This window comes from Thamnophis sirtalis, unplaced genomic scaffold, assembly GCF_051295495.1.
Source record: "Thamnophis sirtalis isolate CommonGarterSnake01/CBP01778 unplaced genomic scaffold, rThaSir2_p1.2 scaffold_5, whole genome shotgun sequence".
In the NCBI taxonomy this organism is placed as follows: domain Eukaryota; kingdom Metazoa; phylum Chordata; class Lepidosauria; order Squamata; family Natricidae; genus Thamnophis; species Thamnophis sirtalis.
Genome location: NW_028261385.1, coordinates 84,052,780 through 84,070,123, shown reverse-complemented (window position 1 = coordinate 84,070,123; position 17,344 = coordinate 84,052,780). Strand labels below are relative to the sequence as shown.

At 33.2% G+C, this 17,344-nt stretch overlaps 1 protein-coding gene across 2 annotated transcripts in view; it reads left to right on the top strand.

The window, feature by feature from the left end:
* CAAP1 (caspase activity and apoptosis inhibitor 1) overlaps positions 1–17,344 on the top strand; it is a 33,586-nt gene that overhangs the window by 1,530 nt on the left and 14,712 nt on the right. For both annotated transcript variants that reach the window (XM_014055080.2, XM_014055081.2), the window contains exons 2-5: positions 2,515–2,715; positions 6,136–6,220; positions 11,306–11,384; positions 15,671–15,744. In XM_014055080.2, coding sequence (XP_013910555.2) covers positions 2,515–2,715; positions 6,136–6,220; positions 11,306–11,384; positions 15,671–15,744 — 439 coding nt within the window. The remainder of the gene's footprint in view (positions 1–2,514; positions 2,716–6,135; positions 6,221–11,305; positions 11,385–15,670; positions 15,745–17,344) is intronic.

The window sequence follows — 17,344 nt, the reverse complement described above, 5'->3', positions numbered from 1 at the left end:
TGAAAATTTTAGAAGTAGATATGTGCAGACTACTTGTTTTGTACCTCACTATAAAATGTCTACAACCTTTGCCAATGTTTTTGCGTTATGGGTCAAATAAAACTTTTGAACACTGAATGATGGCATCTGGTGGTTTGGCCTGAGCAAGGAATGCTCAAAAGGTAAACATTTAACAATTGTAAAAACACAGTCTTCCTGCAAATGTGAGGTTGTGGCTGTCTGATGTAACTGGCAGGGGTCTGTATTTTCAGCAGTATAATTTGAGATTAGGATACAGAGGCAGAAGTTAATATTAGGTAGAAACAATTCTGCAAGGCAAGTAGAGAGCTGCCTCTGCAGAATATCCTACTGTACTACTCCAATTTACATTTTCTTTTCTGAGTGATGGTCACACTTGTAAACTAATCTTTTGACTGTGCCCACCCAACAGGAGAGTGCCACATTGGAGGCGGTTGATAAGTGAAGAGACAATCCACCTCCCCACCCTGGGTGCCCTGCTCCATCCCTCTTCATCTTTTAATTATAACTTTATCTTGGATTACAATTCCATTAGAATTCAATTTTTACCATTTTAGAAATATTTATCTTTTATGGTTTTAATGTCATAAGCGGCCCAGCATAACTTCTAAATGAGATGGGCAGAAAATAAATAAGTAAATAAATAAATAAAAATAATCAAACAAATAAATAATACACATCTAATGAGAAGCAAAACCCTGTTCCATGTGTATTCATACATAGTCTTACAATCTGTTGGCCTTTTCTATAACTGTGAATTATGATTTTGGTCTTCCTACTTGGAAAGAATGCCATTGAGCATAATATGATATCTGAATAATAGCATGAATACTGTTATTACAGATAGTCCTCGAGTTATGACCACAATTGAGCCCAAAATTTATGCTGCTAAATGAAACATTTCTTAAGTGAGTTTTGCCCCACTTTATGACTTTTGTTGCCACTGTTGTTAAATGAATCATTGCAATTGTTAAGTTAGTAACGTGGTTGTTAAGTGAATCTGCCTTCTTCAATGACTTTACTTGTCAGGTCGCATCACATGACCTAGGGACACTGCAACTGTCATAAATATGAGTCAGTTGCCAAGCATCAGAATTTTGATCATGTGACCATGGGGATGCTGCAACGGTTGTAAAATGGTCATCAATAAGTTTTTCCGGTGCCGTAAGTTTGAATGGTCACTAAATGAACTGTTGTAAGTCGAGGTCTACCTGTACATCATTAAAAAAGGAATGAATTATGCAGTATGTTAATAGCTATATGACTTTTTAATAAACTTAACTACAAAATCTAGATTGCATTTTAGAATGATATTATTACATCCAACAATTATATTCTAAGAATCAGTAAAAAACATATTTTAAGCATCATAGTATTCCAAAATAAGTTAGAAAACACACACATTGCTCCAAATGACTTCATTATATCTTATGGATGTCAGTACTGCTATATTGAAAATGCTGGAGAACTTACAGTGTTCTCTCCTATATTTTATGCTACCCTTTGCTGTTTTTGTTTGTGTGAGCTATTATTGTTTTGAGGTCAACTCACTATATTTCAATACTTGTTAAAATATATCCTTGACTTTTCCTTAGTGGCTTGCTTGCTTTGTCCTGCATGTTCAGTCTTCTGCTAAATTATGGTGCTAATATGGTTATTGTGACTTTTTTCTGACCTCTAGTAATTTATCTTTGGATCTTTATCCTGGTCATCTTCAAATTTTATAATCTTCTCTAAACTTACATTCAGTGCCTTATCTTTCTGTATGGAGCATTTCTGTGCAGAAAATCATTTGTGATAATCAAAATAATCAGTAAACAAATAATGTGATAGTTCTTAATTTTCTTCAGTTCCTCTTTTTTCCAATATCTGGTTCAATTTTTCTTCCTCTTTCAAGACTTTCATGACTTTTTTTTGAAGACATAGCTCTGAATTTTTGTTATTCTCTCTCCATGCCCTTAGATGTTCAAAAATATTGTGTCTCCCTTAAATGACCCAATACTTTATCCTTCATTTATTTCTTAAAACATATAAGTTGTCCTTTGGACTATATGCAACAATATAACAAAATTATATATAAAACATATATTGGTTTCTATTATTGCTTTTTTATTCTGCCAATTAGTTGTATATAATGATAACCTTATTCTATTAGTCTTCCTTTCCAACATTCATTTGTAAACTCCTTTGCTGGGCTTATGATCTTTCAAATAATATTGACATGCAAAATTGAGCAGCTTAATGAACCATATTAAAATATTGTCACTGAATGTGTCATAACTTAGAGAGTGTTATGATGTTTAGACTATATAACAGTAGGAAGCAATTTTAGAAGCTTCATTGATTCAAACTGCAATTCTATATGGATTCACTTGTGAGTAATCTATACTGAACTCCATGAGACTCAAGTGTCAGTTCTTTGTCATAGTTTATTTGCTGAGAATACCACACAGTCAATCAAGTATGTATTGGTTATTTTTGTCTGTCATATTTTAGGAAACCAAGTGTATTGCTCAGGTTCCAGAAAAGAAAGATGTGGTAGAAGAGCCCAGTGACATAGAAGAAGGTGGATTAGATCTGACTATCCAATTAAAGCCTGTCAGTTTCTATATTACGGACAAGAAGGAAATGCTTCAGCAATGCTTTTATATCATAGGGGAGAAGAAATTGCAGAAGATGTTGCCTGATGTTTTAAAGGTATTGAAGTATATCAGTTAGAGCTATGCAAATTCTTTAAAAAAACGGTGCATCACAATACATTGGAACACACATGAAATACTTTTTAAAAAATGATTAAAAAGCAAACATGTTTTTATCCATGAAGTATATTGGTTGTACACACCCATGCCAAGAATAACTTCTGAAATTAGTCTCATGAGCCTAGAAAAAGATGCAGCTTTTAGAATTGTTCAAAAAAAGTGCTTCATGTGAATATCTATGTTATTACATTTAAGAGAAGGCTGAGTATATGTGTGTATGTATGTGTGTGCGTATGTGTGTATGCACATACAAACACGAATGAGATATGACAAGTTAATAAAAATTTAAATAGAGTTTGATTTTAAAGGTAATAATTTAAAACTATTTATCTTTTTATCACAATGATAAACTGTGCTTATGGCATTGGTACCATCTCTTATTTTTGAAAAATATATAAAGAAAAATATGAAATGGTATGTTATCAGTTTACTATGACTAGACTGCAAATCTGGGGTTGGGCAGATAATCCGCGGTCTATACTAGGATATATTGGTTTTCATCCTTTGGTGATGGGCGGGTGAAATAAATTCCCACATCAAATTCTGGGTGTGATTCTTTTAATGAGTCATAACCATGACATAATCAGAGCAAAAATGTTACCTATATAATCATATAATAATTGTGTTTGTAGGATATTCTGGAAATAAATCCATAGATATCCATTTCATAATAAATATGAATAGCAAAATGTTCAGTATGAGAACTATGTGCATTGCAATAAAAGCATATTTATTTGACACTTATTTGGTTACTGTTTAGATGTGCATCCATTTTGTTCACACTTCAGTGTAGGGACCTTTTTGAAATATAAATTGGGTAAAATAACATAGTTTAGTAAGCCAGAATTTAAGAGTATATAATGTAGGATTTGCCAGTTTGCTTTAAATCAGTTTTAATGTTAAACCATCTCTCCATCATCACCTGGACAGACTACCGTTAATTTATTGCATTTTTCACATTCAAAAAGTAAAATTTTACATTCTCTGCCTATGGGTGACATTCCTTTTATCAGTTGAAGTCGGGTGTGGCTTCAGTTTATTTTCTTCCAAATTGTTCCCCAACTGTGCATATTTTAGAAAAGGTTAAAAGAAAAGGTTTTACCTACCATATATTTTTGAAAGGAAATTACTGTTTTCTGTTTGTTTTCTATTCCTTATTGCAATATCACACCAACATTTGAAAATCTTCAGCACAAAACATCTCAGTCTTACAACCTTGCCAATTATAGTGGGCTTTTTTTACTGATTAAAGAAGTTCTCACTGATTCATCAAGAAAGCTGTAATTGATTAACCTGCCAATTAAACTCTGCACTGTTATTGGTGTGCATCTTATATAATTGTAAGACAGTTCAGTAGTAGTTTATATGGATTAAATAGTTCAGTTATTAAGATGCTGTAAAGGCAGCTAGTATTTATATATTTTATATGGATGTATATTAATAAATTCTGTGGTATAAATGCTGATGTATAGTGCTTGGGATAAATCAGACTGGAAATGTAAATAACGTTAATTACTGTGGCATATGGAATAATGTAATATATAATTACAGCTTTTCCAAAGGGATATTGAAATTTTTCTTTAATTGGACATAACACCAGATAAGAATGTGGCAACCTGGCAGTTTATAAATAAGTCATTTATAATTAAAGAACATACTACTCCCAAAGGATTTTTGACATCTTTGCCTGGAAATAACTAACTAGAAATCAGAAGCAAGCAGGATTTAAAAATAAAACGGAAACAACATTAAGGTGTTACTATTCAGTGCTTCTTAAGAATATTGATGAAGCTTTCAGTAGGTGAGAAAGGCACTGATATTCAGTTGTGATATCCTAAATCTATCTTTGTTTTTCTTCATAATAATTACTTTTGTAAAATTGTTTTTAAAAAATCAAAAATATTTTTTTTTTAAAAAAAGGGACAACCAGCAATTGTAAAACTTTTCAGCATACCCCAAAACAATGGGAATGCCTGTTTAGAAGACTGCAATAGAGATAGGTTTATGTCAAACTTGGGGTCTACTAGGAAAAAATTGAGATTGTTGGCATGGTTTCAATGAGTGAAACTGCTGGACATTTGTGGGATTTCTTGACCCCTTAACTGTTCTTACAATTTAAAAAAACTACACCTCTAATATTGGAGATGCTTTGGGGCCAGGAAACCTATTGGAATATCCAGAATGGCTGTCCATGCATAAAATGGCTATGGTGATGATTGCAAGTTCCAAATCTATTTCAGGCAAGGGCAAATTATTAGGGCTGAAAAAATAGTAACTTGACCACAAAACAGTTTAACTGAACATAATTCATAATTCATTTTTATTATTCACTTGCAGTTACCCAAAACATTTCTTCTCTTTAATGAACAGTTGATGTATAAGATACATCCCAACATGTATCTTTTGCATCAAATGTGGATCCCAACACATTCTCTCTGTTTTATATATTACTGATACATAAACTGCCAATTTTTCCACATAACTTTGTTTTCTCTGTAGTTCTCTCTATTGCGGTCTGGATCATTCTGTTTTATGTGAAAACAATTAGTCAATGGAACAGCTTGCATTCTGGAGTTGTGGCTACTCCATTGTTGGTGGTTTTCAAGAAAAAAATGGTCAACCATTTGTCTGAGATGAAATAAGGACTCCTGCCTAAGGCAGGGGTTGGACTAGAAGACTTCCAAGGGCCATTTCAGCCCTATGATTCTATTGAATTGTTTATGTAAATCATGTGTTTAATCCATAATGATAATTACTTATTATGCCAATAATTTAAATTGTTGACTATATATATATATATATATATATATATATATATATATATATATATATATATATATATATATATATATATATATATATATATATATATATATATATATATATATATTTAAAAATAGACACTTTAGAAAACTCTTTAAAATCATCTAAAAACAGCAGAACAAGTGGAGTTCTAGTATATTGAGCATTATATTTTTCTAATTTAATCCAATATGTGTATTTTAGATTGATAAAAAGAATATATAATTAGTTACATATATGTTTAACTTTTTGGTCAATAGTTTAATGAATATTTATCATGATTTAATAATGTATTAGGTTTGTATGTTATCATTTTAATTGTATTCCTTCTATTCAAAGCATAATATTCAAGTTCCAAATCATGCATATCTGGATTTCTATTATTTTTACATTGTTTTATGACATTCATTTTAATAATACTATTTAAAGTCAACTTTAGTTAATAATTAATTACAAGATTTTAAATTTGTTTCAAGCATGCTTAAATTTGGCTTATCTAAAGTATCTTATTTTAATTATTGTATAGAAACATTTCTTTTTTATTCAATTTCCTTAGAACTGTTCTATAGAAGAAATTAAAAGGCTTTGTCTTGAACAATTGGACCTTATGTCTGAAAAGAAGTTACTGAAAATTCTTGAAGGTAAATATATATATATATATATATTGAACTAACATTTCGATTGGTTATTCTAAAATTTGGAGTAACAACTATTGAAGATTAGATGAGGACACAGCTTTGTTTCAATTAAGAAAATTAGAAATATTTTTGTAATAAAAAACTAAATATTATATAAATGTATGTTTACTAAGATGTAACTGTTACTAAGTTCAGCAGGATTTCTTTGCACATCATATATATAGTCTGGGAATATACATATATGATTAAAACCTATGTGTCTTTCTAGACATCAACTATAGCTATTAAAATTAGAATTTAAATATCTGAATTAGAGATGACAAGAATTGGAAATCCTCTATTTTATGTGGTGCCATTAGATTAATTATTGAGCTTCAAACTATGGAGTAATTCATACCAAAAGGAATCAGTAGCCTTTGCTTCAAATATGTAAAATAAATATGTTTTGCTTAGAATTACAAAGTTTGATCATTTTGACTCTATGAGTATTTAGATGCATTTGCATCATCTGAAAAAAAGAAACATATTTAGTTTCTGTCAAGTCATAGGTAGGATCACATATCTTCCTTTCCTGCAGAAGAACAATAAAACAATTTAGGAGAAACCAGAAGAGACTTGGAGACTTGGATGGTACCGCAAAGTAGAATGCAACAGGAAAAGTGAGAAAGAAGTGGCTCCTCCTGCTGGGTTATCTTTAGCTTTTGATCTCACTTAGGGCTTCTCCAAGCACTTTCCAAGTCCATGTGAGCCATGGCAAGAGTGAGGCTGAAAGGCATAGGCAAGTGAAGGAGCAGAGAAGTTTTCTTTGGAATAACTCTCTATTTAAGGGTCTGTTTAATAAATAAGTTATTTCAAACACTGAGTTACTTCTCGAGTTACAACCCATCATGGCCAATTCGTGGCGGGATGACTTGCTGTGGCCAACTCACCTTGGTCAACTTACTGCAGGACAATTCAACAATTCAATTTTAAGTATTTAAAATAATTAAAAACACTTCATTTTGTCCCTCCTTTTGCATCCATTTTTTAATGATTCTACTCCACCATTTCTTCAATATTAGTGTAACTCCTGTCTCATAGCAAGTAGACCTGTGGCAAGCTGACTGTGGTGAATTGTCCTGAAGCAAGTTGGCCATGGGGACTTGGCCATACCGAGTTGGCCACACTCGGGAACAGACCCCACTGTTGTTCCCAGCTGAATTGGGTCTGTGACATAAGCCAATATGTACCATCTGATTTAGGAAAGAGATTTGAATTGGAAGTAACTTAGTGTTTGAAATAACTTCTTTACTTGACCAAATTGCCATAACCTTTGCCTTATTTTCTAAGACTGATTATTTGGACCTGTACTATGGTTTGTATACTAATCCTGTTATTTTCTGCTGAGTTATTTTGCTGCTTGATGATAAATTCTGTCTCTGCTTCTTCATTGTTCTTGCTTGGCTATATGAAAAAACCTAGCAAATCCTATCTGCCTACCAAAAGGCTTAGTTATTCTGTGTAGGATCTTAGCACTTTGGGTGGAAAGAACAAATGTCACATGGCAGGGGATATAAGTGAAATTAGAGAAATGGAAGCCAGGAGACACTGTTTTTTGTCACTGTTACTGTAATAGTCTTCCTGAGGTTTGCTTCATATTTGTAACAATCCGGAAACTAAATAAAATGGAACTCTTATGAAGAATGATTGGTAAATAGTTCACTATTGCCATTTTTAGCTTACCTTCAAATTATTTAAATTAATTAATTATGTTATTTTAGTAATGATTTTGTTCCTAGTTTATTCATTTTATGATTAGTATTTTAATTGTGCATTTTATTAATAATTAGTTATTTTTTATTTATTTTATCTTTTATGTATGTTTGGGAAACCGCCATGGTTTCTTGATTTGAGGAAATGGTAGTAGAACAATTTGTACTGTATTGTACAAAAGTAGAATGATTGCACTATCAAATAAGTCATTTGTTTTTTAATTACAGAAAATTTTAAAGATGGGACCCTAGAGCATTGCCTTGTCCTAAAGCCTCTATGTATCTATCTTAGTGGTGTTTTTTCCACTATGAATGCCCTCCATATTTATAGAGCTTAATCTCCAGAATCATCTGGACAGCTTAGTCATTGAGAGTTGAAGTTCATGCATCTAAAGGGCGAGAACATTGCTAAGTGAGACATTTGTTAAGGTAATTTCCCCCAAAGGTTGTTAAGTGAATCACTACAGTTGTTAAGTTAGTAGCACGGTTGTTAAGTGAATCTGGCTTCCCCATTGACTTAAGTTGTCAGAAGGTCGCAAAAGGTGATCACATGACCCTGGGACACTGCAACTGTCATAAATATGAACCAGTTGCCAAGCGTCTGAATTTTGATAATGTGACCATGTGTTTGCTGCAACGGTCATAAACCACTTTTTTCAGTGTTGTTGTAACATTGAACAGTCACTAAACGAACTGTAGCAAGTCGAGGACTAATTTCAAATTCAAGTTTTGGCAGCTGATCATATCAGGGATTGAAACCTAGGACTTTTTTTCAAGCAAAGTATGCAAAAAGCACTGAATTTTCACACAAAATATCTTCTTCCTTATTCCTGTGTCTTACAGAAAGAAGAGCAACTCCCATTTTTTAATATCTTCCAACTGTTCATCAACATTGTCTGTCTATGAAAATAGCCTTTCAGTTCATTCCATTCCCCAAGTATATAAACCAGCCCAATCTTCTGCCAGACCTACAGATAAAGACAAGGAAATTATATTGCAGGAGAGAATGAGAAACCAGTGCTGGGATTTGAGGAAGATATTATATGATTTGGATGAAATAAAGCTAAAGTCTGAATAGAAGTGAAGTGATGGCAGGTGTTGATAGAGAAGGTCAGTTAACTGTAGGGAAAGCAAGATAGGACTAGAATATAAACATCAAACATCCATTTTAACTGTCCTTATGAAGAAAGCATAAATTCTATTTTGTAATTGCAGTATGAATAGAGATTTGCCAGTGCCCTTACTTGGCATCAAGGTCAGCTCCTCCCACTAAAGGTAGATTTGATTACTGAGACATTGTTTGGATATTGAATAGCTAAGTAGTCCCAAATGTATAAATACGGGCATTTAAAGAAGCACATGCCTTAATTATACTCTGCTTTTGTTGTGCGATGCATTTATATATTCCTAAAGCAGTGGAGTCTTTTTGAAATTGTGGATCCCCAATGAACACTAAGCAAAAAAGTGTGTTTGCCTGTGCAGCAGACAAATACAGAAATTGGCTATAATACAATTAGAATAAGACATTTATAGCAAGTGAAGGGAAAGGTAGCTGGAATCTCTCTAAATATAGGGAGATTTAAGATTAATATTTTCAGAGTCAGAGTTGCTCACAAATGTAATACATTTTTCTTACTTTGCAAATTAAAATTTGGAAGTTGTTTTGCGGGTATCTTTTATGTTCATCTTAATGAGTATTGTTTTTGTTTATTCGAATTATATGGTTGCACAGTTCAAAATACCAGGGCAGTTTACAGCAAATTTAGAACCAAGTGCAGTATCGAATCTTAAAAAACAATTAGGGACAATCACTCAATGCCATATAACATAAAATGTCTCAGATTTTGTCTCACTCAGTGTCCTAGCCCAATTTTTATGGAAATAGCCAGCTCTTCAATGCTTTCTGAAAGGCCAACAGGAGGCCTTTCATATTTTGGGAGATAAGCTGCCAAATAATTCCATCAAATTATTGGGTGAGGTGGGGAGGTAAGCAGGCACCATGACAAGGAAAGCATTCTTTCTGAGTCCATCAGATAGCACAGCTTGCTAGAAAGGACTTGGTGTCTGCCAACTCTGTTGGATTTGTTGGGTTGGACTTCCCAGGTAAACCATACATGAAGCACAACTAGATGAGCTAAGTCTACTTTATTGTAACACTACATTAACATAATCTTACAGACTTCCTGCCTGCCACTTTTAACTGCTAGATTGTTAGGGCAGGCCCTTTCTAAGTTTCTTTCTTTGACTATTCAACGATTCTGGGCTTCTGTCTTTCTTGCTGATAAGTTTCCCAGGCAGCATCTCTTCTCACCTTTTCTCAAGATTATTTATGCATTCCATTATATGTTGGAACAGGCAGAATTAATAAGATACAGATGTTGCAGATAATTCAACCTTGTGCCATGAAGAGGTTTACAGATGGCAGCATTTTTAATTGAACCTGGAAGCTTATTGGAAGCCAATGCGGCTCACAAAGAGGTGGATTAACATGGGCATGCCAATGTCTCATGATGCCACATTCTGGACCACCTCTAGGTTCTGAATGGTCAGATCATGGGTGTCAAAAGTGGTGGTCCACGGGCCGGATGCATCACATGGAGATCATGCCCACCCCAGCTCCGCAAAGGGAAAAAAGATTGCAATACATCACGTAACAGCAACATGACGCGGCAAGTTTGACACCCATGGTTCAGATGATAATTTATACAAAGATAAAACTTTGCCTATGCTTATTAGCAATGATTCTGCAGTGTTCCATGTTGAAGATGATAGTGTTCTTGTGCATGAAAAATAGCGATAGCACTTAGACTTATATACTGCTTTACAGTACTTTACAGCCCTTTCTAAGTGGCTTACAGAGTCAGCATATTGCCCCCAACAATCTAGGTCCTCATTTTAATGACCTTGAAAGGCTGGAAGGCTGAATCAACCTTGAGCTGGTGAGAATTGAATTGCTGGCAGTTGGCAGAATTAGCCTGCAATACTGCATTCTAACCACTGCACCATCACGGCTCCTGACATAAATGTGAGGTATTTTTTCCTTGGGTATAAATATGGAGCACCTACTAGACAGCTGATGTTTATCTTAAAACAGCCTGCTACTCTTCTAGGAAAGAGTACACCTTTGGAGCTTGCAGTGCCTCTTATAGCCAACTGTCTATAAAATGCAGATATTTCCGTTACTGATTGCAATTAGAGTTTGCTTATTTCAAGCCCCCTTCTGAAACAAATAGACTGCCTCTTTCTTGACAGTAATAACAATATTTATTAGTGAATAAAATTAAGACAGAAAAATGCTACCAAAACATAACATCTCATATTGACATTTTGTTTTAAGGTGAGAGTGGGGCAGATTCTGACAGTGATGAGGAGACCAATGATGCTGAAGAAAAGACAATAGTTGAACCAGCCAGTCAGTAAGTAATTGCCATAAATTAATTATATTTGTTCTTAGATAGTTTGTTTTAATTTTGTCTTGTATTAAAACTTCAGTTAGAAATACTTGTAAAATGTCAGCAAAATTCCGGCTAAAACTTTGTCAAAACATTGGAGGAACTGTAGAAATGTTGGTGAAAATGTATGAAATCTTGCTGCAATATGACAAATGAACAACTGTTGTGGGTATTGCAAAAATCAAGAAATTAAAGCCTGCAAAATTCCATGTAAAGCCTCAGTGGGCTCTATGGGATGTGCAAATAAACACAATATTGCATGACAAAATATTGTGAATCCTAGATGAAAATACCTTAAAAAAATAAAGGACTGCAATGATGGTTAATTCTATAATTGTTTTCTGTTATTTTTTAAAATGTGATAAATAGTAAAAGTTTGACAGTATTTGCTGTGATTCAGTTAAAATAGTACTTTTAAAATATTGGTTTTGCACAATGGGACCCTGCCTGCTAATAACATTTTGCATATTTTTTATTTTTATATTATTTCCAATAGTGCTTTTTAATTGAACTTTGAACAAATACTATTAAATCAAGAAGTAAAATTGTCTATCTACTAAATTCAAATATTAGAATTCAGATATTCCTCATAGGTATTTTAATCCTGTCCAGAATTGTTAGGAATCAAGCTGCATTCAAATTTTATAAATACATTGATCACCTCTTTATGTATGCCGTATGCTTTTTCTTTAAGAACAACTTTTTTTTCTTGATTGCATATGTGTACAATGAACTTATTTATTTCAAAGTAAATCCTAATCTTTAATATTGTTTCTCTGAATGTACATAGAATTGCAGGCTTCAATTGGGAGTCATTGCATTCTGAACTGCATTCATAGGAGGGAATGGCATTATAAGTATTGAACTTGATCTTGAGTTATAATCTGCTTTGATACACCTGAAAGGCAAAAAGGTATACATTCCAACAGTTTCCCTTGTAAAGAGATTGTGTTATTTCTCAGATGGTAATCATTTTGAGTTATCTGAGGTCTTTGCTAAAATACATCTTTTGTAGATCTGATTTCTCTTTCTGCCCTTCCAATCTAAAATAAGCCTATAGTTGACTTGTTTAGTGGGTATTATAAAACTTCAAAAGATACAGACATGTACTAATTGGACAATTATAGAGCTATTGTAAAATCATAGCAGGAAAGGAAGAAGAATCAACCTAAGGCATTAAATTTTCCATAAGTGACTTTGAAATGATCTTTTTTTTAACATTTATTTATTAAAAAGAAAAAAAGTGACCAGGCAATATTTAATAAAGTATTTTGATGTAAATAGATATGAGGGATAATATTTTTAGCATATATTAGATTGTGAGAAAGCAATGTTTCCCCACAAATAAATACTTGTAATGACTCTCTGTCAGCAATTAGAAATGAATTGTGTGATATGACCTTTAAAACCTGAACAATATTCATTTATGTAAAAAGGTATGGTATAATAATGACTTTATCAGTTGGCGTAGTTTGGCTAAAATGAAAATTAACTGGGAAACGTGGTTCCTAAAATTTATACTGTTTAGCCACAAGATGGCAGAAAATGCATGCATATTAAAAGACCAATTGCAGTCCTATATCAGAAATTCGGTATGTGACAGCAAAGAATTTCTCAGTGTTAGTGTTTTGGACAACACATTGTCTTATTAGTATATGTACAGTTCTGTCTGCTGAAGTGGTTGATAGAAACCAGGTACTACATTTTTCTTCCAGATGGCTTTGTATCAGACTCTTCAGTTGTCAGAAAAATGACAGAGCTAAATAGGTTGGCTGTAACCATTTCCATGACCTCTACTACAAGTCATGTTATTAGAACTAAAGAAGTTACTGTGTTGCTCCTGCCTAACTATCTGAGTCCCAAATGAAATTTGTCAGCATGTTTCAAGGAAGAAAAAAATGTATTATTTTGGAACCTATACCCTTGGGTAGTTTCTTCCTCAATAAAAGTAGATTTTGGCCAACCATCCTTTTAGTTTGCTGATGAGGAGTGCTTGATTATAGGATTGCCATTTAATTCAGGAATTGAAGTCTTTATCCTATGTTCAGTTAGAAAAAAGGATATAAAAAACTAGGGGAACCATTGTCAAGTACCCTTCTCCTGTTTGCCAGCATGTATGAAAAAAATATTTTTAGTCTGGTTGTAATATACTTTGAATAGCTGGTATTTAACTTTGTATTGAAAGGGTACTGCAATTTTAAGGGCATTGCAATTTGTATTTAATTCTAATGAACTGTTTGCATGTCCAGCTGTGGGATAATTTCAAGATTGTATGTACCATTGATGTTTTTCATAGTTAAAGTAGGTAAAAGTCCTATTAATTGTATGGTATTGTGGCATGATATTGTTATTTTACATATAAGAAATCCTATGGCATCTAAAATATTGCCAGAATTATTATGGTACAAGATTATTCCATGATAAAATGGTTTGAAGAACAGAAGACTCTTTGCTGCTTTTGTTTAACTCTGACCTGCAGTGTCATTGAGTGTTTTGATTGTGTATGTATATTAACATAATATGTATTTATAATTGTTAGACAAAATAATTCAGATGTGAAATTACTTATATAAATATAAAATAATTTTATGACTAAAATGCTCATTAAGCTCAGCAACTGGACTAGCCTGCCTTGATTTCAAAATCCTGTGGAGAACTGTATCCTGTTTTCTCAAGTGTGTTTTATAGTCTTTCTTTTCCGTTATTGCGTTGTATAAAGACAATTAGACAACAGATAAGGTCCTCCATATAGCAGTGTCCCCTCACTGTACAGTGGACATCTTCACATTAAGGTGAAAGCGTGTAAAAATCTCTTAAATTGGTCACTCATCAACTCTTCAGAAAATGTGTTATTTTTCTTCCAGTTCTGTATAACCTGTCAAATGAATAAGGCTATTTTAAAGAGATGTCCTTGCCACAGTTTTGAGCTAGGCTATTCCTTGTTGCAGATTGTATAATTGCCTTCCTGAAATCATTTTCAGTTTTGAGAATAAAGGCTAAACTATTGTTAAAATGTATTCCTTATCATCACTGTGATGGTAGCAATGGTGTTAGGAGTTGCAAATGTAGCATTGAGCAGCACTGCATGCAAGGTTTGAATTTATTTTTTTATGTAGCAGTTATCTGGGTTTTACAGTTCTTATCCAACACTGTGGGCTTATTTTGAGGCATCCTAGTTTGTTCCTAAAACTGCTTGCTGGGGAACCTTTTAATCCTATCTAATGTAGAAAGAATTAACTTTCAGAATCTGTTTTGAAGGTAGTAACACTAGACAGATTCACTGCTGGAGGCTTTGTGGGCCTGCCATTCATAAAGGTAATTGTTTTCAGGTTTTTTTGTAGGTTATTAGTCCTTCTGAGTTCTTCAGTCAGACTTCTTTAGGACTTAAAATGCTGAAGGCCATTCTGGGAAGATGAAGCTGGGAAAGCATTATATTAAGAAGTCAGAGATGGTTTTTTTGTTTTGTTTCTAGAAAGGGTCATAACCCATTCGGAGAATCAACAATAGGTAGAGCACATATCTTTGGGGTAAGGTCAATGATCAATATATCACATATTACTCTATGCAGAAAATACTGAAACTATTGATAGTCATCACTTGCAGAGGATATGGATAACCAGACAATACTCTGAGTTGTAAATAAGCTTACTGTGTTCTTGGAGTCATTAGGTTGGGTAGTTACAAAGAAAGATGAACCTTCCTCAGTTTAACTGTTATTTGAAATAAAGATTTTGAGTGGAAGCCACACTCCCTTTTTCATATTTATATAAAAAAAGCGAAGAACCTGACCTTCTTTGTATTTGGCTATTTTATTGGTAATATAGTTCATATAGTGCACTTTCAACGACAGGGTCTTCTTCTTATGCCCAAATAATATCAAAATATATTATGCCCGGAAACCTCTAAAATAATTCTTTAGATTCATTGCATCAAGTTTAGTTTTATCCAGCTTGGTTCCCTCCAGGTATATTGGGACCATAAATTCCTAATTCTCAAGCTGGCTTGGAATTCTGAAAGTAACTTGCCTTATCAGATCTAGAGGGGAAAGTAGCAGGCTAGGGAAACTAATATAATTTTTTCTGAAAACTGTCAATATACTGTATATGCTTCATTGTATTACTATTATTTATGATTATGTCATTACATAAATCAAGCAATAAAATAGAGTGCTAAGCAGGTATTGATATATTTGAAGTGCTTATTTTATAATTATAAAAGGCAAACTAATTTAAATGTGTTCTTGTTCTCAGGCAAGACAATAGCATAGATTCTACTTCTTCTTTGAAGGAAGAAAACAAATTGGAAGGGCTGGATTCAAAACAAGGTAGGGATTGGAGAAAATCGAACTGTTTTGTGTTAGGTATCCTGATGTGATGTGACTGAAAATTGGGTGGGTGGGGAACTTTCCATGCATATAAATATATTGTAAAGAAGCATTAGCACTACCTATTTATTTGGAAATATATATTTATATGATATAAAACTTTGAATTAGTTTTTAGTTGTCAGGTAAGGAGAAGAACAGGCATAGATGGATTGCACATTCCCATCAGGTAAACTCAATATTCATAATGCCAATTCTTTAACCGTGATTTTGACTATGTTTTTTTCCCCTGTTAGAATATAATGGATAGAACAGGGGAACTTCAGTAGCAGCATTGTCCTACTGTTCATACAGTTGTTGTCTTATATTATTGAATGGTTTTCATTCAACCATACAGGAAAAGGAAAATTGTGTCCCTAAATTCACAGTTGTGATGAGGATAAACTCCATCTGTTACTACTTCATAGACATAGGTCCAATTTTATTCTGTCCCTCCAGTTGTGTGGATTTCAGGACCCAGAATTCCTATCAGATGATCTATCTATCTCCTGTAGAAATTTTAAAATTGAACCCTACCTATTTGATACCTCAGCCTTGTAGAAGGCTGACCTAGAGTTTGGAAAGTTGAGAGGAACAATGTGTGTTAGAAATTGTAGGGAAGAGGATAACTTATTTTATTGGTGGCAGTTGGGTATGAATTCAGTGAAAAATTCCATTTATGGGTCTGTTTGAATTTCAACAATTCCCCATCTATTTTGTGATGATAGGTATGTGCAACAAACTATAGGATGGGATCAAATAAGATCTTATTAGGATACATATTCCCACTAATTATTTCTGTAGAAATAAATACTTTATTTTTCTGTACTAGCCAATAAAGAAAATTTGACTGGAATAGAATAGAATTATGAGGCAATGAAGCTTTAGTAAAATGCTGTGACTTTCTAAGGAATAGTTTAAATACTGCTTTTTTGCACTCGGGTATGACCTTTGAATTGACATGTTTCCTGCAGATTTGTTCCCTTTTTTTCTGCTATCAGGAGGAATTGATGACTTCTTGCAGATGATTACTTCTTTGTCCTTTTTATGACTTTATCAGCACCGTTTTCATGATGGCTTTAGGCAATGACAACAGTTCTAGTCAGGATGTTAACGTTTTAAGGAGCTTTGGAAAATGTGAAAGCATAAAATGGCAAAACTTAGTAACTGTTCTTATTCTACACTGTGATGCTGAAGATGAAAAATACAAAATCTTAAGAAAAAGTGATTCAGAGACAGAAATTAAGAACTCAGAAATAAATTTCACCATTTTAGTTGAAAGTATAAATGTAGGTTTTCATTTTGATAAAATGAGAAAGATAATGAGAGAAATACCACCAGAGACTTTTATTACTATGTAAAATTACGGATGCAAAAAAGGAGAATAAAGGAGCTCAACTAATTAAACATTTCTTAGGCCATTATAGCCGTGTCATTATTGTGTAGCATACATCTGTGGAGATTTCAAGCACTGAACAAAAAAATCCAGGCTGATAACACTTATTTTCAGAGTCAGATAACTTCTTGAGGAAAAGGAGAAATGATTTCTCTAAAAAATACTT